We start from the raw sequence: 27,406 nt of genomic DNA, 5'->3' as shown, positions 1-27,406 counted from the left end.
TAATGTGTGGGATGTGGCCATGAGCTATTAATGTGTGGGATGGGGCCATGAGCCATTAATGTGTAGGATGTGGCCATGAGCTATTAATGTGTATAATGTGGTTATGAACCATGAATGTACAAGATGAGGCTACGGGCCATGAATATGCAGAAGTTGGCCACTTGTAAAATATGGCCATGAGTATTCAGGAAGCGGGTCTACACCATAAAAATGTTAAGGGTGGCCATAACGTCTGAAAATATAGAATGTGGCCCGATGCCATAAATTTGTAGATAATGGCCAGGAGCAATTAAAACTGTAGCAAGGGCCCATGAACATAATGAAGAAAGACCGTGGCCATAAACACTGAAACTATAGGAGTGGCCATGGCCATGAATGTGAAAACTATTGAAACTTTACCTGAGCTATAAAATTTTTGTAGAAGAAAAGCCGCAAGTTACTGAATTTTTGTAGGAAGTGTTGTTTTAAGTTATAAATTCTGTAGGAACTTACCTGGGCTATAAGACTTTGTAGAGGAAATTATGGTGAGCTTGGAGGTAATTGAGTGAAAGTATTATATAGTTTGGAGTTATTGAAAGGCATTGTAGGAGTGACATTGTGTCTTGGTTTATATCTTTTAATAGGTGATGCTGGGATAATATAGATGTTCAGGGAAATAGAGAAAGGAAAAGAAAAGTGAGCAAAATGGAAAAGAAAGATTAAAGAGTGAAAGTAAGAGTGAAAGAACGGAGAAAGTTTGTACAGAGGAATAATGAAGAGAAAGAGAGAAAGTCCTCTTGTTGGTCAAAGTATCTTTAAAGAGAACAGGAGAAAGTACTGACCTACTAACAAACATGAATTGAAAGTGAGAGATAAAGCAGGAGAGAGAGAGAGAGAGAGAGAGAGAGAGAGAGAGAGAGAGAGAGAAAGTCGCATCCGAGAGTAAGGTAGAAAGGAGAGTAAGAATAGAAGAGAAGAAAGAGAAAGTACAGAGAAAGTTTTAAGGAAAGACGGTACCTAGGATATAGTTAAAGAAGAATAGAAAGAAAGAAGGAATGAAAGAGAGTAAGCAGAAAATTGTTAAAAAAGAGAAAGAATGGGATAAGAAGAAACAGCGAGAGAAAGAGAAAAGAGAAAGTATAAGGATAAGTCCGTATACGAAAGAAGGGAGAGGGAGAGAAGAGGAGAGAGAAGGAGAGAAATAAATTGGGTGGAAGGGAAAGAGGACAATAACTTAGGAGAGTAATGGCGCGAGGAAGACGGGGATGACGTGGAGGAAGAACGGTGGAAGGAGGAGGAGGAGGAGGAGGAGGAGGAAGAGAGAATGGAAGGAGGAGGTGGTGCAGGAGAGGGAGGAGGAAGATATGGAAGGATAAGGAAAAAGAGGGTATGGGAGAAGGTGGAGGAAGATAGAATGAAAGGAGAAGGAAGAAGAGAGTATGGAAGAAGAAGGAAGAGGAGGAGAAGGAAGAGGAATAGAGTATGGAAGTACGATGAGGAGGAAGGGGGTATGGAAGTAAGAAAAAGGAGACGAGAGAGACTATGAAGAAGAAGGAGGAGGAGGAGGAGGAGAAGAGAGAAGAAGAAGGGAGGGAAAACAGTAATGGAAGAATCTATGGATAAGCTAAAGTATTGATCATCAGTTGTGTTGGTGGAGAGAGAGAGAGAGAGAGAGAGAGAGAGAGAGAGAGAGAGAGAGTCTAAGATATGATAGGGCCGCGGGCGAGATCTTCTTTATCACCGACAGTAGAGGAAAAACACGTATAGAGCTGCCTGACGCACTTATGGAGATGTGGAGTTGTGAATGGAGGGACTGAGACAAGGTTTTGGAGGAACTTGATAAAGGTGTAGAGACTGAAAGAAGAAAAGAAACACGTGAAATGGTATAGACAGACAGACAGATATGAAGAGAGAAACAAAGAGAAATTGGTGAAAAGAAGAAAGGAAATTGTGAAAGTAAAAGTGAAAGAAAGGTCTGAGTAATATGTGTAAGTAAGGGAGGGATTGAATTAGAGAGAGAGAGAGGGTAGAAATAAAGATGAAGGATGAAGGGAAGGTGGAGGGTACAGGGGGAGGGTAGGTTTGGAGGGAATCAAGGAGGGTGGAGGAAAGGAAGGGGTAGAGATTGCAGTGATGATGGAAGGGTGAAGGGAGGAAGGTGATGACAAGTTGGCCCTTCACTTCCCTTCCTCCTCCTCCTCATCCTCCTCCTCCTCTTCCATCCTAGAAAGGTGGTTGACTGTCTGACCTGCTGGCTGGTTGACTGTCTGACCTGCTGGTGGGCTGACTGTCCGACCTGCTGGCTGGATGACTGTCTGACCTGCTGGCTGACTGTTTGACCTGCTGGTTGACTGACTGTCTGACCTGCTTTGCCGGCTATCTGACCTGCTGGTTGACCCCGGCTGTCCTGACCTGCTGGCTGGCCTGACTGTGGCGCCCTGTCCTGCTGGCTGACTGACTGTCTGGCCTGCTGGCTGAGCTGGCTATGCAGCCTGCTGGCTGACTGACTGTCTGGCCTGCTGGCTGACTGACTGTCTGTCCTACTGGCCTTTGATGACTGACTGTCTGGCCTGCTGGCTGATGACTGTCCCTGACCTGCTGGCTGACTGACTGTCTGTCCTGCTGGCTGACCTGAGCTGTCTACAGCCTGCTGGCTGACTGACTGTCTGACCTGTTGGCTGACTGGCTGTATCTCTGACCTGCTGGCTGGTTGACTGACCTGCTGGTGGGCTGACTGTCCGACCTGCTGGCGCTGACTGTCTGACCTGCTGGCTGACTGACTGTCTGACCTTGCTGCTGGCTGACTGACTGTCTGGCCTGCTGCGCTGACCCGGCTGTCTGTCGCACTGGCTGACTGACTGGCTGGCCTGCTGGCTGACTGACTGGCTGTCTGACCTGCTGGCTGACTGTCTGCCACTGCTGGCGGCTGACTATACAGCCTGCTGGCTGACTGACTGTCTGACCTGTTGGCTGACGCTGACTGTCTGACCTGCTGGCTGGTTGACTGACCTGCTGGTGGGCTGACTGTCCGACCTGCTGGCTGACGGACTGTTTGACCCACCTGCTGGCTGACGGACTGTCTGACCTGGCATGACTATCTGACCTGCTGGTTGACTGACTGTCTGACCTGCTGGCTGGCTGACTGTCTGTCTGCTTCTGGCTGACTGACTGTCTGGCCTGCTGGCTGATGACTGTCTGACCTGCTGGCTGACTGACTGTCTGTCCTGCTGGCTGACTGACTGTCTGTCCTGCTGGCTGACTGACTGGCTCTGGCCTGCTGGCTGACTGACTGTCTGACCTGCTGGCTGACTGGCTGGCTCTGGCCTGCTGGCTGACTGACTGTATCTGTCCTGCTGGCTGACGGCTGGCTCTGGCCTGCTGGCTGACTGACTGGCTCTGTCTGCTGGCTGACTGACTGTCTGGCCTGCTGGCTGACTGACTGGCTGGCCTGCTGGCCTGACTGACTGTGACCTGCTGGCTGACTGACTGTGTCTGGCCTGCTGTGGCTGACTGACCCAATGTCTGTCCTGCTGGCTGACCTGACTGTCGACCTGCTGGCTGACTGGCTGTCTGGCCTGCTGGCTGACTGACTGTGTCTGTCCTGCTGGCTGACGGCCCTGTCTGGCCCTGCTGGCTGACTGACTGTCTGACCTGCTGGCGGCTGACTGGCTGGCGCCATCCTGCTGGCTGACTGACTGTCTGTCCTGCTGGCTGACGGCTGTCTGACCTGCTGGCTGACTGACTGTCTGTCCTGCTGGTTGACTGACTGTCTGGCCTGCTGGCTGACCCCGGCTGTCTGACCTGCTGGCTGGATGACTGTCTGATCTGCTGGCTGACTGACTGTCTGTCACTGCTGGCTGACTGACTGTCTGTCCTGCTGGCTGTTGACTGTCTGGCCTGCTGGCTGACTGACTGTCGACCTGCTGACTGGATGACTGTCTGATCTTATAGCTGGTTAACTAACCGCCTAATTATGATTAATATTTATGTGATGATGTTACATAACATACATGCATACATACATGCATACATACATGCATACATACATACATACATACATACATACATACATATATTCGTATTATGTTTAGGTGAGACATAACGTATTTGATAACCTTTACAAGAGAAAGTTTATCTAGACTCTCAAAATATGTCTTATGTTTTAACACAGTAGGGGACCATGAATAGGCTTGTGGCTGTGTTAACCCGTAAAGACATCAATGATATGAGTCAACTCGGCCAGAAGTACTGTATATATAACAGGTGTTACATCCTCCCCACGCAACACCTGCCGGGGGTCATACCGTCACACCTTCATCAGCCAAGGATCCAATAAGCATCTTTTTTATCCATTATAACACAAAATAGTTTCACAAAAGTCTGTGTTGAAAAAAGAATGTTTATGTTATCTAACCTGACTACAATAAATGAAGTGTTTAATTGTCAACACATAAAGGTAAAGTTCCAACAAGAGAGATACTAACAGAACCAGGTGTTGTACTCTAGTGGTTTGTAGCTTCACATGATAAAACAAACAACATAATTGAGTTAAAACTTGTAAACAAGTCATTTAACATACGCTAACAGAGTGTGTATTGACAAACGCTCCTCCACAAGGGAAGATGTAGAACAACAATGATAAAAATAATGAGGTTAGCCCCAGTCCAGCATGTAGACTTAAAGGTTCATATAATTAAAGTATATTCAACTTGTTAAACATTAAAAGATCCCTATAAACTGTTCCAGACTTCCCTAACTACTCCCTATAAAACAATCTACTCGCCATTCATTCACACACAATAACTCTTGTGTTTACTGCCTCTATTATATTTATCAACTGCTTCTGTCATTTCTTAATTGCTTCCAAGTAACCAAAATTTGTCACTGTGTGTTATTATTAGTCAAGGTTTCAGTTGTAGGTTCAGTATCAATATTGAAGTCAAAGGGAGAATGAAGTTTGACCTTTCTGCATATGTGCGATTATATATATATATATATATATATATATATATATATATATATATATATATATATATATATATATATATATATATATATATTATATATATATTATATATATATATATATATATATATATATATATTTATATATATATATATATATATATATATATATATATATATATATATATATATATATATATATATATTATATATATATATATATATATATATATATATATATATATATATATATATATATATATATATATATATAATATAATATATATAAATATATATATATATATATATATATATATATATATATATATATATATATATATATATATGTAAATATAAATATATATAAATATATATATATATATATATATATATATATATATATATATATATATATATATATATATATATATATATATATATATATATATATATATATGCACCGTATGCAGAAAAATCTTCAGTCATCAAAAATGTCATAGATTTTTCAGGCCCAGCTAGTAAGTAGGTACAGTACAATTAATCAACTAAGTCCAAAATTCCCATTTCCTTTAACGTCAGGTAGAGTCAATAATATTTTCCCTGAGTTGGATGAAACTAAATCATCTTCCTTACTTACAAGTGTTGCTCATTAACTGATGCCATTAGCTTAACAAATATTAATGACCTGTTGTTTTTTTTTTATCTTTTTCCCGAAGCTTTAATTACTAGTCTAGACATGTTTTCTTGTTTTAGGATGAAAAGAACCAAATCCTAACAACAAACGTATGGTTGAATATGGTAAGTTTTCTGGGTCCCCCGACACGCGGCCATACTTTGTGTGCTCACCACAACTAACTTTCTCTGAGCTACCATGTCCACGTAGCAAGGCTCCGCCAGCCCTTCCATTCACGAAACCAAAAACAAAACCGAGAAGTTTAGCGATTTAATTCCCTCTTATAAAATACGTATGTGTAATATTGGACACTACATATCGTTATGTCTCGCTAATCAGCGTAATAAAATGTGTTTCGACGTAATTAAACAATTTGTGAACTTCTCCTGTCGCGTGTAATTGGACAAGAACATGACATGTGCGCACCTGACGTAAGTGTCTGTGGTCGTGAGTATTGTGAAGGGCGACAGGACCCTGCTTGTTGGACGTGTGTATGTCTCTTGTACTGTCAGTATTGGGCAGGCTGTATATGGTCCCGTTTGTCTTGGAGTTTGCCCAAAATGACAGGCAGCCTCAATGTACTTTTGTGTATGCAGAGAAAAATGAGGAATGCGGTCTTGCTAGATGACTCTCTCTTAGTACAGTCTCTGTTCCTTTGTTTCCTCATTTTTCTTGCTTTCGCGTCCCTGTTTCGGTGTGTAGTGGCAGTCATTGGGGAAATGAAATCGTTATTACAATATGTTTTCTTTTTATTGCTTTAAGGATGAGAAGAATCAGCTCCTAATAACAAACACATGGTTAAAATTGGTAAGTTATTAATATCTTTAACTTAACAAAGTGAGGATAAATAAAGTTGTATGTTAAATAAGCAAACTATGATTCATAAATGCACAATAAAATTTCACCCTCATGCTTGATTTAAAGAATTCTAATTTTACACAACTAAATGTTCTAAATGAAAAAAAAAGAAGTCAAGAAATTAATAATAATAAAGGAATAGAACCAAGACGGGGAAATCCTCAGCAGAGACAACTTAGTTTATCCTCCAAGCTAATATTTCCACGTTCTCTTTGACTGAGTCTTCTTCAGCTCTCTGTGATCAATACCCTATACTTCCATGAATCACGAAATATCTCGTTGTACTACAAGAAGGCTTCTAATATAAAGCATTGTGCATGCAATATTAAATTAATATACTAATTTTTCAAACATATATATTATCACTAACAGAATGCTAATTAAGCATTATAATAATGCACTATATCGAGATAAATAAACTAATCGGGTTTCCCCAAGAATTTAGACTGAGTATTGCAGCTTTGGCAAAATGCAGATATTAGATTATGGCTTTGTCGTAGGCTTGATAAGTTGCTGTTTGTCAGTAGAGTCTTCACTCCCAGGGGGAAACTGTGTGACGGCAACATGTAGCTAGTTGCTTCACTCAAACATTGAGGGCAAGAGAAAGATGGAGGACGAACGTGCCTAGGAGTCTAGTTTTAACTCGCTAACCTCAAAGCTTCAACATTCTCACGCTGACAGAGAATGAATGTTTTATATTTTTTTGTTCAAAGATTTTAATCCCATAACATCCTTCAAGCTAACGACTAGTCCATCCATCCTTCGGTAGTGCAAGCAGTCCAGCTCACCTCTCATTGTACGCGGATATAATGCATGCTTTATCACATGTTCAGCAAAGCGTAAGCCAAATAATATCCATCCAAGATTATTATTTATTAATTCTCTTTGGTATTATATATATATTTGTCTATCAATATATATATATAATTATACTTATATGTATGTAAGCTAAAGAGTTCCCCCCTAGGGCTACTTGATATAGTGAGTCTGTAAGGTTCATATATATACTGTATAGTGTGTATATATATACAATATATATATATATATATATATATATATATATATATATATATATATATATATATATATATATATATATATATATATATATATATATATATATATATATATATATATATATATATATATATATATATATATATATATATATATATATATATATATATATATATATATATATATATATATATATATATATATATATATATATATATATATATATATATATATATATACCCTTGTTGCATCATGGACGTGAGAATGGTATACATAAATAATCACAGTGGAATATTTGTCATGCAATCTATAATGCTGAATAAATATATATATAACTTCTCTAGATACCACAAGTAGCTGTCATCTCATACCACCCCCCTCCTCACCCCCCACCCTTCAGGAGTGGAAAGACGTCAACCTACAGTGGAATGAAACGGATTATGGCGGAGTCAAGGACCTTAGAATTCCACCTTATAAAATATGGAAACCGGATGTATTGATGTACAACAGGTGGGTCAATAATACTGGATTGATACTTTTCAGGTAGATTGTTGATGATGATGATGATGATGATGATCTTGCTCCAGATATTTATAACAATCACACACACACACACACACACACTCACACACACACACACACACACACACACACACACACACACACTCACTCACTCACACACACACACACACACACACACACACACACACACACACACACACACACACACACACACACACACACACACACACACTCACACAATGTATATCAACATATTCTTAAGGAACAGGGAGACGACTTTATGAAGACTCTCGCCACCAAGGTATGTCAACAACAACAACTGTGTGTGTGTGTGTGTGTATTCACATATATCAGTTAAAGTTTACAGTGGGTTCAGCTCACCTCTTCCTTCCTTCCTTCTTACTCTCTCTCTCTCTCCCTCTCTCTTCCATCACCACCCTCCTCCTCCTTTCCTTCACACCTCCACTAACACCTCCTCTCCTTCCTTTCCTCCTATCATCTCAATTTCTACTCCCTCTCTCCAAAAAAAACTAAAATCCTATATCTTTCTCCGTAATTATCGTTATCCTCTCCAAAAATCGCCATGTATTCACCAAAAATCGCCATGTATTCACCAAAAATCGCGATGTATTCACTAAAAATCGCGATGTATTCACCAAAAGTCGCGATGTATTCACTAAAAATCGCAATGTATTCACCAAAAATCACTGTATATTTCCCAATAAATCGTTATCTTTCCGTTCCTATAATTGGCAATAATTTCGTTCCAGGAATCCTAACTCTAGGTTGTCTTGTCTCCTGTCTAAATCCTTGAGGTTAGGGCCGTATTGCGTTCACCTGTCTCTACCTGTCTTATCTCTCTCTCTCTCTCTCTCTCTCTCTCCTCTCTGTCTCTCTCTCTCTCTCTCTCTCTCTCTCTCTCTCACAGCTCTAACTTGCTCCTTTTCTTCCTCCTCTCCCTCTCCCAGCATCTCTCTCTCTCTCTCCTCCTATTCGACATAACAATCGTCAATAATATAAGACACAAATATAAGGAGAACAACCCATGGCAAGAACAAGTACCCCCCCACCCCAGCCTCCTTCCCCCTCTCCGCCTACATAGTCTGAAAGCAAGCCAATCAAAACGCTGGAAATTTGCCACACTTCCCTCATACCACCCTCTCAGATTTTTTTTGTCCCACCAGCCTGAAACTGCGATTGACTTACGTCCTGAAATGTCAATGAATTCAGCACTACTGTATATGGAAAGAAATTGAACTTACTCGGGTGTAGCTTTTGTATTTATGAAACTCTTTCCCTCCTGCTGCCGCCATCTAAAAGTCGATTTAATGCATAGAAGAAACGATTTCGTAAACGATTTCGTAAAAGTTGTGGTCATAATGGATGTTTTCGTTCACCTGGTTGCTGGCTAAGATGATGTTGGATGTGGATAATTTACACTGAGATGATGTTGGATGTGGATAATTTACACTGAGATGATGTTGGATGTGGATAATTTACACTGAGATGATGTTGGATGTGGATAATTTACACTGAGATGATGTTGGATGTGGATAATTTACACTGAGATGATGTTGGATGTGGATAATTTACACTGAGATGATGTTGGATGTGGATAATTTACACTGAGATGATGTTGGATGTGGATTGTATAGACTGTGGTCGAGTTTATCGTAAGGAAGAGAGACATTTTCTTTACTGACAACAGATGAAACTCTCACAGTGCATCGATCCCCACAAACCAACAACAGTGAGAAAATATAGTAAAAGACACAAAACAAACAGAAAAAACGTGTGTGAACGATACAGAAATACAGAGACAGAAACTACACAAAAAATAACTGGTGTCCATGAGATGACAGATGAGAGCAATGTTGAGTGTTGTTGACAATGGCTAGCGAGGAGGAAGACTCGTTTTTTCCAGAGACCAAAACAGAAGTCAGGGTTAAAGGTGGAGGAAATGGAGGATGGGGGAACTTAGTTGTTTCTTTAAGGATTGACAACTGGGTGGAAGAAAGATAGATCTAGATGATTCTCAATATTTAGTTGAGATATTTTGTTAGTTGTCTCATTGTTTACTTGTGTACTTTTCAGATAAACACACATACATATATACACATATATACACACGCACACACATACATACACTATATACAGCAACATTATACCACACCTTCCACACTACACCCCATACACCACACTCTCCACACTACACTCCCCATACACCACACCCTCCACACTATACTCCCCATACACCACACCCTCCACACTATACTCCCCATACACCACACCCTCCACACTATAATCCCCATACACCACACCCTCCACACTATAATCCCCATACACCACACCCTCCACACTCTGTACCCCTATACACCACATCCTCCCACACTATACTCCCCATATACCACATCCTCCACACTATACCCCATACACCACATCCTCCACACTACACCCCATACACCACACCCTCCACACTGTACTCCCCATACACCACACCTCCACACTATACTCCCCATACACCACATCCTCCACACTACACCCTTACACCACCCTCCACACTATCCCAACACCACACCCTCCACACTATACTCCCCATACACCACACCCTCCACACTATACCCCCATACCACATCCTCCACACTACACCCCCATACCACATCCTCCACACTATACTCCTGTACACCATACCTCCACACTGTACTCCCCATACACCACACCTCCACACTATACTCCCCATACACCACACCCACACTATACCCCCATACACCAACCCTCCACACACTCCCCATACACCACACCCTCCACACTATACTCCCCATACACCACACCCTCCACACTATATTTTTCTTGTAATATATTCAGCCTCTGAGAACCTTGCAATACTCAATTGAACACTGGACGCTGTGTATACAATCAAGTTACAACAGTTTAATGGCAAGTGATTTTTTGTCATTGATCATCATCCCAAAACATAAGTAATTTGTATATAAATCACTTAATTTTTTGCTTTCCCGATCATTAAAATTTGTATTACATCTCATATTGTTATTTTGTTTTGATTATAATTCAACTCGTCTTGAGGTTAGAGTACAGTCATGAACGAGATTTCTATTAACCTGTTCGAAACTGTGCCGAACCTTAATGGCATATATTACAGAGCCGTATATTGGTAAAACAAGCAGTTAGGGGACTCGTTACAGTAGTTCGGAGATTCGTTCCAATATTTCGAAGACTCGTTTCATTAGTTCGAAGACTCGTTTCATTAGTTCGGCTTCACGTTTGTTTACATTTCGAAGCCAGAGGTGAAAGCACAGTGACAGGCGGAATGGCAGCTCAGAGAACAGCGTCTACATCAGCGAGGAGGAGTGGTGGACCTTCTTATTAACAGTGACCGGGGAAACAAGACAGTGATCTCTATGATAAAAGTCGTGATTTTTAGTGATCAGGAAGAAGCTACAGCCTTGGCAAGAGGTGACAGATGGAGGCTTTTAGTGCAGTTGGCAGTGGATCCACAGCTACGTAAAATATATAGAAGCCTACAAAGGTGCAGGTATGTTTTAGAATGGCATTTACTCTTATTATAGGTATAAATAATGAAGGTCTGGTGTCGTTTCAGGGATCACTAACTTAGCCTAATTTTCAATGTTTATGTGTGGTATAGAGTCCTACAACTGAAATGAATTATATTTAACTCATCAAGGTGATTGTGTTGCTTTTAAAATGATATCTGCTGACACTGTTTATTTATTTATCATATATTTAAGATATATTCGTATTTCGTATATGATTGTTCTGGTACTGAACGACTGTATCACTTATAAAAATGACAGAGTATGTAGCGAAGGACATACCCAAGGAATATCTAATGAGGAAATGTAACTCCCGAAGAATAGTGTGGTGCCAATTAAGGCTGTTCTAGTTTACTCGACTCTGTCGTTAGGTGGCGCCACTGTCACCATCTGTAGTCTGCTTTGTTCACATCTTGGAATCTTCAGAATAATAATTTCGCTTTTTTTTTCGAAGTAGAACGCAATTTTGTTAAAAGGTGGCGGAAATTAATTGATAAATGCTAAAAGAGTTTTACATAATAATATTGTAAGAACAAATAATATAGTTCAAATTTTAGTATATTTTCAAACGAAATAATAATTATGACAAAACATATAATCGCTCAGGGACATTCAGGAATAATTTACGGAATTAAAATCGGACGTCAGAGTGAATAGTTATACATTAATTGTGTTACGCTGAAATACGTATCGAATAAAAAATATGAATTGAAATAACATTCACACTCACCTGGTCTATATCCCTTTACTGTACATATAAACAATTATTTTCTGTATTCACACCCTTGATGATCGTCATGTTACCTAGCCTCTTGATGGTCAGTCAGTCAAGTCTCTGTTGCACCTTCCTCTTCCTTTTGTTTACTGCGGTCACTCACTCTCCATTTTCACTAATTATGGTCCTATATACACATTACTTATGGCCACTTACGTAATTTTTGTATGAGTTAGGATTAAATCGCCTCTCTCTCTGTTGAGCTTGTGTGAGTTTCTGTCTGTGTAATAATAACAATAATAATAATTAAAGGTTTATTCAAAATGCACAATGGAAAGAAATGGAGTAGATTACATAAGAAGATATTGGGTCAGGGGAAGGAAACACGTGGTGAACATACTGTACAGGTTAACAAGAATGTGAGACACTGTGGCTGATCTTATTCCTGATGGCCTGGTACAGCTGGTGTTGCCCTACGGTAGCTGTGGTGTGTGGGTACAGCCAGTGTTGGCCTCTGATGCAGCGCTGTGGTGTGGTACAGCTGCGTTGCTGGCCTCGATGCAGCCGTGGTGGCACAGTTGCAGGCAGCCTCGATGCGCCAGCCAGTGTTGATGCAGCGGTGCCGGTTAAAGCGTTTAACCGACGCAGCTGTGCGCGCAGCTGGTGTTCTGATGGCAGCGTGGTACGACAGGCGTCGGGCCTGATAGCCGGTACAGCTGGGTGTTGTTGATCCCTGATGTGGCAGCCGTGGTACAGCTGGGTGGTGTTGGCCTCTGATAATCGTGGTGTACAGCTGGGTGCGCGGTCGATGCAGGCGATGGTGGTGTTTGGTCTTCCCCTGACGCAGCTGTGGTGGTAGCTGGTGCGGGCGGCTCCTGGCTGTGGTACAGCTGCGTTGTTGGGTCAACTGGCGCAGCTGTGGCGTGGCACAGCTGGTTGCCATTCCTGATGCAACCGTGCGCAGCAATAGCTGGCGTTGTTATCGACGCAAACCGTAAAGTACAGCTGCGTTGCTACCCCTGATGCGCGCCGCGTGCTGGCTGGGGTGTTGCCACCCCAGATGCAGCCAGGGCGCGCTGCGTTGCTGGCTCTGACGCAACCTGCGTGGCAGCCAGGTGTTGCTGGCCCTAATGCAACCTGTGGTCTGGTACAGCCAGTGTCGCCAGCCCCTCAGCTGCGGCAGCTGTTGTTGGCCTCCCCTGGCAGCTGTGGGAAAAAGGGTTGAGCCAAAAGCGTTACCCCGGGATGCAGCCGCGGCGGTAAAGCCGCGTTGCTGGTCTTTCCGATGCAGTAAACAGCCGGCATTGTTGGCTTCTCGATGCAGCTGTGGTGGCACAGTCAAAGTTGTTGACCTCCCTGATGGCGCCGCGGCGGTACAGCCAGCGTTGGCCCCTGATGCGCTGTGGTAGAGGCACAGCTGGGGCGTGTTGCTGGCCTCAGATGCAGTCGGGCGTGGGCACAGGCTGGTGTTGTTGGCTCCTCCCAGATGGAGCCGTGGTTCAGCAGTCAGTGTTGTTGGTCGATGCAAGCCGGTGGTATGCACAGCCGCGTTGAAGAATTTTACGGTGCCAGGGTCTGGCACAGCTGGTGTTGTTGGCCTCGATGCAGTTGTGTGGCAGCCGGGTGTTGCTGGCCTCATCGCAGCCGGTGGCAATAAGCTGGGTGAAAGCGGCCTCCCCTGCAACCAACAGTTAAAAGGCCAGCCCTGATGCAGCGGCACAACTGGTGTTGCTGGCCCCGGATGTGGTGGTGCCAGCCAAGTTGTTGGCTTCGACGCAGCTGTGGTGTGGTACAGCTTGGGTGCTGGCCCCGATGCAACGGTGTGGTACAGCTGGGCGGTTACCCCCGATGCAGCTGTGTGGTGCGCAGCCAAAAGCGGCCTTCCAGATGCAGCGCCGGTGTGGTACAGCTGCGTTGTTGGCTCTCGATGCAACTGTGGTGTGGTACAGCTGGGTTGTTGGCCTTCCTGATGCAGCTGTGGTGGTACAGCTGCTGGGTGTTGCTGGGCTCTGATGCAGCCGTGGTGTGGTACAGCTGCGTTGTTGCCTCCCCTGATGCAGCTGGTGGTGGCACAGCTGCGTTAATGGTCTTCCCTGACGTGTGCCGTGGTGTGGCACAGCTGCGCGTTATTCCCCTGGATGCAGCTGTGGTGTGGCACAGCCAGTGTTGTTGGCCTCCCTAACGCAACTGTGGTCTGGCACAGCTGCGTCGTTGGCCTTTGCAGCCGGTGGTGTGCACAGCCAGTGTTGTTGGCCCCTTGTAGCCGTGGTGTGGTACAGCTGTGTTGTTGGCTCCCTGATGCAGCCGCTGTGGTGTGGTACAGCTGGGTGTTGTTGGCCTTCCTGATGCAGCTGTGGTGTGGCACAGCCGGCATTGCTGGCTCCCCGATGCAGCTGTGCGCGGCTACAGCTGGGTGTTGTTGAATTCTCCTGATGCAGCTGTGGTGGCATGGCTGGGTGTTGTTGACCTTCCCCTGATGCAGCTGCGGCGTGGTACAGCTGGGTGTTGTTGGCCTCCTGGATGGCTGTAGAGGACAGCTGGTGTTGGTTGGCCTCCCCAGATGCAGCTGTGGTGTGGCACAGCTGGTGTTGTTGGCTTCCAGATGCAGCCGTGTCTGGCACAGCTGGTGTTGTTGGCCTCCTGATGGTAGCTGTGGTGAGGTACAGCTGCGTTGCTGGCCTCCCTGATGTTCAGGTGTGCGGGGCAGCTGCGTTGTTGGCTCCTGATGCAGCGCTGTGGTGTGGTACAGCTGGGTGTTGCTGGCTCCCAGATGCAGCTGTGGTGTGGTGCCAGCTGCGTTGTTGGCTCTCCCTGATGCAGCCGTGGTGGTACAGCTGGGTGTTGTTGTTTCAGATGCAGCTGTGGCCCGGTGCCAGCTGGGTGTTGCTGGGTCTCCCCTGATGCAGCTGTGGTGTGGTACAGCTGGGTGCTGTTTACCCTGATGCAGCTGTGGTGTGGCATAGCTGCGTTGTTGACCTCCCTGGTGCAATCCGTGGTGTGGTGCCAGCCGGGTGTTGATGGCCCTGATGCAGCCGGTGTGGTACATTGCGTTGCTGGCCTCCCCTGGTAACCGTGGTGTGGTGCACAGCTGGTGTTGATGGCCTCTCTGATGCAGCCGTGGTGTGGCACAGCTGGGGTGTTGTTGGCCTTCCCTGATGCAGCTGTGTGGTGTGGTACACAGCTGCTGGCCTCCCCTGATGCAACCGTGGTGCAGCACAGCTGTGTTGTTGGCCCCTGGTGCAACTGTGTGTGTACAGCTGGGTGTTGATGGCCTTCCTGATGGTGCTTGTGGTGTGCACATGCGTTGCCACCGGTGCAACTGGTGGTGTGGTACAGCTGGGCGTTGCTGGCTCTGATGCAACCGTGGTGTGGCACAGCTGGAAGTGTTGTTGGCCTCCCCTGATGCAGCTGTGGTGTGGGTACAGCTGGTGTTGTTGGCCCCTGGATGCAGCTGTGGTGGGCACAGCTAAAAGTTGTTGGCCTTCCCCGATGCAGCGCTGTGGTGTGGTACAGCTGCGTTACGACCTCCCAGCAAAACCGTGGTGTGGTACAGCCAAAGTGCCGACACCCCTGATGCAGCCGTGCGTGCACAGCCGCGTTGTTGGCCCCTGGTGCAACTGTGGTGTGGCACAGCTGCGTTGTTGGCCTCCCCTCGATGCAACCGTGGTGCACAGCTGCGGCGCGTTGGCCCCCGGTGCAAACTGTGGTGTGGTACAGCTGGGTGTTGATGGCCCTGATGCAGCTGTGGTGTGGTACAGCTGCGTTGTTGGCCTCTGGCGCAACTGTGGTGTGGCAGCTGCGTTGATGGCTTCCTGATGCAGCTGTGGTGTGCTGCGCTGGCAAGTTGTTGCTCCCCTGATGCAGCCGTACAGTTGGGTGTTGTTGGCCCTCCCTGATGCAGCTGTGTGGTACAGCTGCGATGTTGGCCTTCCTGATGCAGCTGTGGTGAGTGCGAGCTGGTGTTGTTGGTCTTCCTGATGCAGCCGTGGTGGTACAGCTGGGTGTTGATGGCCTTCCTGATGCAGCGCTGGTGGTGTGGTACAGTTGCGTTGTTATTCCCTGATGGTGCTGTGGTGTGGTACAGCTGGTGTTGCTGGCCTCCTGATGCAGCCAGTGGTGCGGCTGGCTGGTGTTGTTATTTTCCTGATGCAGCGCTGTGGTGTGGTACAGCTGGGTGTTGTTGGCCTCCCTGATGCAGCTGTGGTGTGGTACAGCTGGGTGATGTTGGCCTCCTGATGCAAACGTGGTAGAGGCAGCACAGTTGCGTTAAAGCATTTCTGATGCAGCTGTGGTGGCCAGCTGGGTGATGTTGGCCTCTGATGCAGCGCTGTGGTGTGGTACAGTTGCGTTGATGGCTTCCTGACGGTGCTGTGGTGCGGGTGCAGCTGGGTGTTGCTGGCCTCCTGGATGTGCCAGGTGGTGTACAGCTGGTGTTGCTGGCATCCCGATGCAGCTGCAGGTGGGTATAGTTGGGCGTTGCTGGCCTCCCTGATGCAGCTGTGGTGTTGTAAAGTTGGGTGTTGTTGGTCAATCTGATGCAGCTGTGGTGTGGCACAGCTGCGTTGTTGGCCTCCCTGATGCAGCTGTGGTGTGTTACAGCTGCGTTGTTGGCCTCCTGGGATGCACAACTGGTGGTGTGGTACAGCTGCGTTGTTGGCCCTGATGCAGCTGTGGTGTGTTACAGCTGCGTTGTTGGCCTCCCCTGATGCAGTTGTGGTGTGGTACAACTGGGTGTTGTTGGCCTCCCCTGATGCAGCTGTGGTGTGGTAACAGCTGGGTGTTGTTGGCCTCCTGATGGTGCCAGGTGGTGGTACAGTTGCGTTGCTGGCCTCCTGATGCAACTGTGGTGTGGTACAGCTGCGTTGTTGGCCTCTGATGCAGCTGTGGTGTGGTACAGCTGGGTGTTGTTGGCCTCCCTGATGCAACTGTGGTGTGGCACAGCTGGGTGTTGTTGGCTCCCTGATGCAGCGCTGTGGTGGCACAGCTGGGTGTTGGTTGGCCCCCGATGCATCTGTAAAATAGCCGGGTGTTGTTGGCCCCTGATGGCGCCGTGGTGTGGTACAAAGCTGGGCGTTGTTGGCCTTCCCTGATGCAGCTGTGGTGTGGCACAGCTTGCGTTGTTGGCCTCCCCTGGATGCACCTGTGGTGTTGTACAGCTGGGTGTTGTTGGCTCTGATGCAGCTGTGGTGGCAAGGCTGTGTTGTTGGCTCCCTGATGCAGCTGTGGTGTGGTACAGCTGGGTGTTGCTGGTCTTCCCTGATGCAGCTGTGGTGTGGCAGCTGCGTTGTTGGCCTTCCTGATGCAGCGCTGTGGTGGCACAGCTGCGTTATTGGCCCCTGATGCAACTCGTGGTGTGGTGCTGTGCTGCGTGTTGTTGGCTCGATGCAGCTGTGGTGTGGCACAGCTGCGTTGTTGGCCACCTGATGCAGCTGTGGTGTGGCACAGCTGCGTTGTTGGCCTCCCTGATGGTAGCGCTGGTGTGCACAGCTGGGGCGTTGTTGGCTCCTCCCTGATGCAGCTGTGGTGTGGCAGCTGGGTGTTGTTGGCTCTGGATGCAGCTGTGGTGTGGCACAGCTGCGTTGTTGGCCTCGATGCTGTGGTGTGGTACAGCTGCGTTGTTGGCCTCCCTGATGCAGCGCTGTGGTGTGGCACACAGCTGTTATTGGCCTCCCCTGATGCAACCGTGGTGTGGTACAGCTGCGTTGTTGGTCTCCCCTGATGCAGCTGTGGTGTGTGGTACAGCTGCGTTGTTGGCCACCTGATGCAGCTGTGGTGGTAATAGCTGCGTTGCTGGCCTCCCCTGATGCAGCTGCTGTGGTGTGGGTACAGCTGCGTTGTTGGCCCCTGGATGCACCTGTGGTGTTGCACAGCTGCGTTGCTGGCCTGATGCAACCGTGGTGCGGGTGTTGGCTTCCTGGATGCAGCTGTGGTGTGGTACAGCTGCGTTGTTGGCCTCCCTGATGCAGCTGTGGTGGTACAGCTGCGTTGGCCCCTGATGCATCTGTGGTGTGGTACAGCTGGGCGTTGGCGGCCTCCCGGATGCAGTTGTGGTGTGGCACAGCTGGTGTTACACACCCTGATGCAGCTGGGTGTGGTACAGCTGGGTGTTGTTGGCTCTGGATGCAGCCGTGGTGTGTGGTGGCCAGCTGGGTGTTGTTGGCCTCCTGATGCAGCTGTGGTGGTACAGTTGCGTTGTTGGTCTTCCCTGATGCAGCTGTGGTGTGGTACAGCTGGGTGTTGTTGGCTCCCTGATGCCAGCTGTGGTGTGGTACAGCTTGGTGTTATTGGCCTGATGCAACCGTGGTGTGGTGCTGGCTGCGTTGTTGGCTCTCCTGATGCAGCTGTGGTGTGGCACAGCTGCGTTATTGGCCCCGGATGCAGCTGTGGTGTGGTACAGCTGGGTGTTATTGGCCTCCTGATGCAGCTGTGGTGGGTACAGCTGGGCGTTATTGGCCTCCCTGATGCAACTGTGGTGTGGTACAGCTGGGCGTTGCTGGTCTTCCCTGATGCAGCTGTGGTGTGGTACAGCTAAAAGTTATTGGCCTCTGATGTAGCGCTGTGGTCTGGTACAGCTGGGTGTTGTTGGCTCTCCTGATGCAGCTGTGTGGTGTGGCCAGCTGCGTTGTTGGCCTCCCTGGATGCAGCTGTGGTATGTTACAGCTGCGTTGTTGGCCTCCCGATGCAACTGTGGTGCGGCACAGCTGCGTTGTTGGCCCCTGATGCGCTGTGGTGTGGCACAGCTGCGTTGTTGGCTCCCTGGTGCAGCTGTGGTCTGCACAGCTGGGTGTTGTTGGCCTCCCTGATGCAGCTGTGTGCGCAGCCGGTGTTGTTGGTCTTCCCGATGCAGCTGTGGTCTGGCCAGCTGCGTTGTTGGCCTTCCCTGATGCAGCGCCGGTGTGGTACAGCTGGGTGTTGTTGGCCTCCCCGATGCAAACTGTGGTGGTACAGCTGGGTGTTGTTGGTTTCCTGATGCAGCGCCGTGGTGTGGCAGCTGGACGATCACAGGCGTTAAGTTGGTCTTCCCTGATGCAGCTGTTGTGTTGTACAGCTGGACGTTTACAGGGTGTTGTTAACCTCCCTGATGCAGCTGTGCGTTGTACAGCTGACGATCACAGGGTGTTGTTGAACTCCCGACGCAGCTGTGGTGCGTTGTATAGCTGACGATCACAGGTTGTTGATCTTCCCTGACGCAGCTGTGGTGTTGTACAGCTGCGTTGTTGGCCTCTCGGACGCAGCTTTGCGTTGTACAGCTGGGTGTTGCTGGCTCCTGATGCAGCGCCGTGGTTGCAGCTGGACGATCACAGGGTGTTGTCGTTATCATCAAGTTAAGTACTCGTACTCAACGAGTCGTACTCAATCCGTCAACTATCCTCACTTACTCTGGTTTCAGTACTCAAGCGGTTAAGTATTCGTCCTCGTTAAGTTAGCATATTGTACTTATGGAATTAACTATTTGTGAAGTTAAGTAATCAAGTAATCAAGAGGTTAAGCAACCTGCCTCAAACAAGTATTTACCTTTACTCAAAAATCTAATTCCTTATGTTCAAAAGAGATAAACTCGTCAGGTGTTACATAGTCAGTCTTCAGTGGTCAGGTGTTACATAGTCAGTCTTTAGTGGTCAGGCGTTACGTAATCAGTCTTTAGTGGTCAGGTGTTACATAGTCAGTCTTTAGTGGTCAGGTGTTACATAGTCAGTCTTTAGTGGTCAGGTGTTACGTGTTCAGTCTTTAGTGATCAGGTGTTACATAGTCAGTCTTTCATGGTCAGGTGTTACGTGTTCAGTCTTTAGTGATCAGGTGTTACATAGTCAGTCTTTCATGGTCAGGTGTTACGTGTTCAGTCTTTAGTGGTCAGGCGTTACGTAATCAGTCTTTAGTGGTCAGGTGTTACATAGTCAGTCTTTAGTGGTCAGGTGTTACATAGTCAGTCTTTAGTGGTCAGGTGTTACATAGTCAGTCTTTAGTGATCAGGTGTTACATAGTCAGTCTTTAGTGGTCAGGTGTTACATAGTCAGTCTTTAGTGGTCAGGTGTTACATAGTCAGTCTTTAGTGGTCAGGTGTTATATGTTCAGTGTTTAGTGGTCAGGTGATACATGGTCAGTCTTTAGTGGTAAGGTGTTAAGTGTTCACTCTTTAGTGGTCAGGTCTTATGTGTTCAGTCTTAAGTGGTCAGGTAATACTTATTCTATCCTTAGTGGTGAAGTGTTACATGGTTAGAGTCTAGTGGTTGGGCGTTACATGTTACATGGTCAGCCTTTAATGGTCAGGTGATACTTAATCAGTCTTTAGTGGTCAAGTGTTACATAGTCAATCTTCAGTGGCCAAGTGTTACATGGTTAGAGTCTTGTGGTTGGGCGTTACATGTTACATGGTCAGCCTTTAGTGGTCAGGTGTTACATAGTCAGTCTGTTGAAGTCAGGTATTACATGGACAGTCTTTATTGGTCAGGTGTTACATGGTCAGCATTCGTGGTCTGTGTTGCGTTACATGGTCAGTGTTTATTGGTCAGGTGTTACATGTTCAGTCTTTAGTGGTCAGGTGTTCCGTGTTCAGCCTCCATTGGTCCATTGGTCCAGTGTTACAAGGTCAGCCTTTAGGAGTCAGCTGTTATGTGTTACATGTTCAGCCTTTGGTGGTCAGATGTTCCGTGTTCAGCCTTTAATGTTCAGGTGTTACATAATCAGCCTTTAGTGGTCAGGTGTTACATGATCAGTCTTTAGTGGTCAGGTGTTAGATGTTTAGCCTTTAGTGGCCAGGTGTTACATGGTCAGTCTTAAGTGGTCATGTGTTACAATGTCAGTCTTTAGTGGTCAGGTGTTGTGTTCAGTCTTTAGTGGTCAGGTGTTACGTGTTCAGTCTTTAGTGGTCAGGTGTTACGTGTTCAGTCTTTAGTGGTCAGGTGTTACGTGTTCAGCCTTTAGTGGTCAGGTGTTATGGTCAGTCTTTAGTGGTCAGGTGTTAGATGTTTAGCCTTTAGTGGCCAGGTGTTACATGGTCAGTCTTAAGTGGTCAGGTGTTACGTGTTCAGTCTTTAGTGGTCAGGTGTTACGTGTTCAGCCTTTAGTGGTCGTGTTACGTGTTCAGTCTTTAGTGGTCAGGTGTTACGTGTTCAGTCTTTAGTGGTCAGGTGTTACGTGTTCAGTCTTTAGTGGTCAGGTGTTACGTGTTCAGCTTTAGTGGTCAGGTGTTACATGGTCAGTCTTAAGTGGTCAGGTGTTACAATGTCAGTCTTTAGTGGTCAGGTGTTACGTGTTCAGTCTTTAGTGGTCAGGTGTTACATGGTCAGTCTTTAGTGGTCAGGTGTTACGTGTTCAGCCTTTAATAGTCAGGTGTTACGTGTTCAGACTTTAGTGGCCATGTGTTACATAGTCTTTCGTGGTTAGGTGTTACATGGCCAGCCTTAAATGGTCTAGTTTCACGTGTTTAGTCTTTAGTGGTCAGGTGTTACATTGTCAGCTTTTAGTGGTAAGTTGTTACATGGTCAGTCTTTAGTGGTCAGGTGTTACATGGCTTACCTTTAGTGATCAGGTGTTACATGTTTAGCCTTCAGTGGTCAGGTTTTACTTCTTCAGCCTTACGTGGTCAGATGTTACATGATTAGTTTTTATTGGTCAGGTGTTAAATGTTTAATGGTCAGTCTTTACTGTTCAGGTGTTACATGGTCAGTCTTTAGTGGTCAGGTGTTACATGGTTATTTTTATTGGTCAGGTGTTACATGGTCAGTCTTTAGTGGTCAGGTGTTACATGTTACATGGTCAGTCTTTAGTGGTCAGGTGTTACATGTTACATGGCCAGTGTTTAGTGGTCAGGTGTTACATGGTTATTTTTTATCGGTCAGGTGTTACATTTTCACCCTTTAGTGGTCAGGTGCTATGTGTTACTTGTTCAGCCTTTAGTGGTCAGTTGTTATATTTTCAGCCTTTAGCAGTCAGGTGTTACGTTCTACATGGTCAGCCTTTAGCGGTCAGAAGTTACATTTGCAGCCTTTAGTAGTTAGGTATTACATGTTCAATCTTTAGCGGTCAGGTGTTATTTGTTCAGCCTTTTGGTGGTCAGGTGTTACATGGTCAGCCTTTAGTGGTCAGGTGTTATATCGTCAGCCTTTAGTGGTCAGGTGTTGCGTGTTACATGTTCAGCCTTTAGTGATCAGGTGTTACCTGATCAGTCTTTAGTGGTCAGGTGTTACATCGTCAGCCTTTCGTGGTTTTGTGTTACGTGTTACATCGTCAGCGTTTAGTGATCAGGTGTTACCTGATCAGTCTTTAGTGGTCAGGTGTTACATCGTCAGCCTTTCGTGGTTTTGTGTTACGTGTTACATCGTCAGCCTTTCGTGGTTTGGTGTTATGTGTTATATGTTCAGTCTTTAATGATCAGGTGTTACGTCGTGCCATGGGGCGCTGTTACACGAGGAGTGTTACTAGGCGCTAGTGTTGACGTGTTAGCAACTAGCTCCTTACACGCGTAGTGTCAACGGGTTCACAAGCCGCGAGTAACTCGACCCTAGCGCGAGCAGACTGGTGGATTTCCACATGCCTGGAAGTTGGTAGTCACTCAACTTTTCAGTGACTAATGAGCTGTTGGAGCGAATAGTTGTAACTAGCAGTATTAGGTGCATAACTTATAATACAGTTCAGTGCTATTTGTAGTGTATCTCATAACATAGCTTACGTTTACAAGTTAGGAATATTGTTTAATATCATTATCTCTAGAAATCTACGTACAGACAGGATCTACAACTAACAGTTCGTTTAGAAGTATATTTATGTATAACACGAGTTCTCCTCCCCTCTCCTTCCTTGGCGCCATTCCTACAGATTTTTCTGCAGGTTTCCTGATATATCATGTCCATTCTGATGTAGTTTCTGAATGGGACTAAATATAATGGTTGTAAGGCCCAAAACTTGCTTGTTACAGATATTATTGGGAGGAATACACATGTAATGTTTTCAAACGGCACCACTGCAGGTGAGAGTAGGCGCTTCATGTCAGCAGCCACTAGTATGCTAGTGCTAGCATGGAAACGCTAGCATTCTAGTGATACGCCTCGTGTAAACGCGACCTTGGGGTTAAAGGTGTTAGTCGTGTTTTAGGGTCGACAGGTGTGATGGTCAGGTGTGCATGTGTGAACGAGAGACCAAAGAAGACATTTCCTATGAGAAAGAATATGAGGAAGTCCTATCAGGGGTTCAAAGTTTATATGATGCTCTTATCGAACCTGTGCGTGCGTGAGTGTAACGGTCAGCATGCTCGCCTCGCAAGCGAGCGGACCCGGGTTCGATCCCCGGGCAGGGTGAAACTAATGGCAAGTTTCTTTACGTCATTTGCCTGTCTACCCAGCAGTAATTGGGGACTTGGATGTTAATCGATTTGCGGATCGTGTTCCGGGCTAAGGGTTAGCCAGTGCAGATAGCGAATTGTCCGGTCTTCTCGGACTATTCCTCGACACTGGGTCATGCAGCTCGTTAACTCAGGGTGTGGTTGTTGTGTTGGCGACAGCTTCTACACCTTAAACAAATTCACGCTTAGGTGGGGCCATGGGCCGGCCATCCTCGTTACACGAGGCGTAACCATTATATTTTGATTAAATTGGATAAAAAGAGAAGAAGAGAAAAGGAATAAGAATAAAAAGATAAACATAGAGTAAGTTGAGATTTCCCCGCACACAACAAGTAGCTACAGTAGTCCCGTGTAATGCGAGTGGTCGGGTCATAGAGACAGTCACATGACCTATATTTGCATATAAATGTATCTAAAAAACACATTTAAGCTTATTAATGCCCAGAATAGAGGAGTCAGTCAGCTTACTTCTCATTATCACTCTCTACCACAAAGCTGCAAAGTTTATAAAAGAGCTTAATGAACGTGACCTAAAAGCTTAATTGTTTAGTCTTGGGCCATCTCTCTATGACAATAATTCCTTAATGAGATCAACTTTCTGAGGAGGAGGAGGAGGAGGAGGAGGAGGAGGAGATGTAGCTCGTTAAGGAAGATTCAAATTGACATCAAGAAAAGACTATTTCTTCTCTGTTGATGGACTTTCTGAAGACTTTCTATGAACTGCGTAAAGAAGAAACGTTTTTAGAAAGTTAATGTTGGTTATCTCTTGCTTACACGTCAGAGAAAATGTTCAAATGTTGATCGTTGTTCAAAGTTACGGGATTAAAACTACTGCTGTGAGGAGTTTACGGCCTTAAACGTAGTGCTGTTCTGAGTTACGGTGTTAAAAGTAGCGGTGTTCTGAATTACGGCCTTAAAAGTAGCGCTGTACTGAGTTACGGTGTTAAAAGTAACATTCTCCATAAGGGTCTGAAAACACCGTATATATGATATCTTTTTCTATACCAAATAATAACATTGTTTATATTACTACTGGATAGAATTAATGTAAATAAGGATGTTTAGAGGAAATTGGGGGAATATTGTCGTGGATATTTGATGTTGATGTTGATGTTGATGTATGAATGTTGCCTCTGACGGCTTTTGCTAAATAATAATAACTTTTACGCTTCATTTGTATAGCTTAAAGGAAAGAAATTATATGTGGTGAATTTTCTTATCTAAATACGTCGTTTACTCTCATAAGACAGCCAAAGTACATTAAGTAGGTTAGGTTAGGTTAGATTAGGTTATTTGAGGTTAGGTTAAGTTAGGTTATTTCAGGTTAGCTTAGATTAGGTTATTTCAGGTTAGGTTAGGTTAGATTAGGTTATTTGAGGTTAGGTTAAGTTAGGTTATTTCAGGTTAGCTTAGATTAGGTTATTTCAGGTTAGGTTAAGTTAGGTTATTTCAGGTTAGGTTAGATTAGGTTATTTCAGGTTAGGTTAGATTAGGTTATTTCAGGTTAGGTTAAGTTAGGTTAGATTAAGATTGCGTTGGTAATCTTCATATGAAAGAAACTGGGGTATCTAATCTTCAGGTGATCGCAGAAGGAAATAAGAATCTTGAAATCAAACGCGACTAATGAAAGAAGAACTGTTTTTAGTTATGTTACGTTTGACTGTCGAGGAACTGTAGACCCAATGATGTTCTACAGCTGCTGGGTATAATGACTTGGTGGTGGTGATTACATTATTGTTCAACTAAGGAGTGTTTAGCATATACCTCTCCTTTAGTGGTAATTTCTCTTGATATGTTTGTTGATTTGTTATGAATCCCTTACCTGTAGTGCATGACTAATGAGACACCTGTACAATGGTGACAATGATTAGACATAGGTGTAGGAAATGTAATTACAGGTGGGTATGTATGAAGGTGGATTTGCTGAAAGGTGTTCCTGGTAGATGCAAAGATAGTAATATGTTCCGGGGTAATGGTTAGCCAGTACAGTTGGCGAGTTGTCCGGTCTTCTTGGACTATTCCTGACACTGGGTCATACGGTACGCTAGCTCAGGGTGTGGTTATTGTGTTGGCGACAGCTTCTACACCTTGAACAAATTCACGCCTAGGCTGACCGTAGGGTCGGCCAGCCTGGTAGTGCATAGTTTAACATAAATGTGTATGATCGTAATTAACTAGACTCCAAGAGAATGTGTTTAAGGCCAACAGTAAGGCGAGGTCTTGTTGGCCACACCACATATCACGGGTTCAGAGTTGGCACAATACTCTGTGTGTGTTTGTGAGAGAGGTATTCTTGCAGACACCAACTGTAGGAGCATCAAGGCTACCATTATCCATGAACAACTACGCTGGACTGGCCATGTTACCCGCATGGACGACAGTAGACTGCCAAAGCAGCTACTTTATAGTCACCTAACGAATAGTAAACGTAACGCTGGCGGACAACTGAAAAGGTATAAGGATAGTCTCAAGACAAACCTGAAAAAGTGCCAAATCGACCCCCTCACCTGGGAGACGATTACTCCACACCGTAACGCGTGGAGGAGCACCACACGAGAAGGTGTCAATACTTTCGAGTTAGCCAGACTGCATACCGAGGTAGACGCTGCCGAAGCCCCTCCCGCACTAGATGTAGCCCTCCACACGTTCAACATCTGTGGCCTGCCCTGCCGATTCCGTATCGGCCTCTCGAGTCACCTCAGAGCTTACCAACGAAGGTCACGTGACGTCTTTAATAACTCATATTATTTTATCTTAGCTGGATTATCGTTCATACTTGATTCCGAGTGACAGCAAAGTACGTAGTAGTAGTAGTAGTAGTAGTAGTAGTAGTGCGTGTGTAGGTAGGTGAGTGTACGTGTGGGTGCGTTTGGCGTGTGGATTTGGGTGTGGGTGTGCGAATTGAAGTTTGCCACGTACAGCGGCTAGTTTATTGTGCACCCCACACTAATCCTGTGAGCGTAGCCCAAAAGGATCACAGAGCAGAGTAGAGGCCACAAAGGGTGTGTATAACAGACCTCAGTGGTCAGGATATTATGGCATTGAATGTTACAGAGGATTTCATAAACCTTGTTTAGTTCTGTACTTAGAGGGTGACTTATTCACAACGGAGTGAGTACAGGAGTGTGAGGCAATATGTCTGGCCGCACACTTTGTTATTCATATCTGCGTGAGAGGTATTCAAGCACATTGTGTGTCTGGTTCTATACATAGGAAATAACTTGGCTACCGAGTGCAAAAAAGTGGACACGATCTTGCCATTAGAGATAAAGTGTTGTGCCATTCCACACACAGTGTGCTTGGACCTGTCCCTAAAAGGCTCTATCTTCACACAGTCGAGGACGTAGTGTTGGAGTGTGTGGCCATATGTCTGGCCACACACTTTACATTTAGTTTTGTTCACATCTGCTTGAGGAACATACTGCCAAAGGTACTTATATCCTAACCATAGTCTAGCGATTACATCTTGCAATCTAGTGATCGTTTGCACTTTTTTCTTTCTTTTTTTACGGGGAATAGCCCGCCCGGGCACAGGTCATCGACCCATAATGGGGCCTAGGGTGCGAAAAAATAAGAATCGAAAGAAATTTAAAATAGAAAAGAAAAGGATCATATTAATCTACATCACGAAGATGCCGGAAAACCAGCTTTTTAAAGTGAGACAGATTGTATGAGTATGGAAACACAGAATAAGGCAGAGCATTCCACAGTTTGGCTGTGTGAGGAAAGAGGGGTACTAAAACGGGTTATTCTCGTGTGACCGACATC

At 45.6% G+C, this 27,406-nt stretch overlaps 1 protein-coding gene across 19 annotated transcripts in view; it reads left to right on the top strand.

The window, feature by feature from the left end:
• LOC121856643 (neuronal acetylcholine receptor subunit alpha-7-like) overlaps positions 1-27,406 on the top strand; it is a 128,069-nt gene that overhangs the window by 10,036 nt on the left and 90,627 nt on the right. For 14 of the 19 annotated variants that reach the window (XM_042352297.1, XM_042352309.1, XM_042352308.1 and 11 more), the window contains 3 exons: positions 5,697-5,741; positions 6,379-6,423; positions 7,892-8,001. In XM_042352297.1, coding sequence (XP_042208231.1) covers positions 5,697-5,741; positions 6,379-6,423; positions 7,892-8,001 — 200 coding nt within the window. The remainder of the gene's footprint in view (positions 1-5,696; positions 5,742-6,378; positions 6,424-7,891; positions 8,002-27,406) is intronic. The other 5 variants (XM_042352300.1, XM_042352299.1, XM_042352298.1 and 2 more) reach the window with 2 other exon arrangements.

Source organism: Homarus americanus, unplaced genomic scaffold, assembly GCF_018991925.1.
Source record: "Homarus americanus isolate GMGI-L3 unplaced genomic scaffold, GMGI_Hamer_2.0 scaffold13603, whole genome shotgun sequence".
Taxonomy (NCBI): Eukaryota; Metazoa; Arthropoda; class Malacostraca; order Decapoda; family Nephropidae; genus Homarus; species Homarus americanus.
This window is presented reverse-complemented; position numbering and strand designations above follow the sequence as displayed.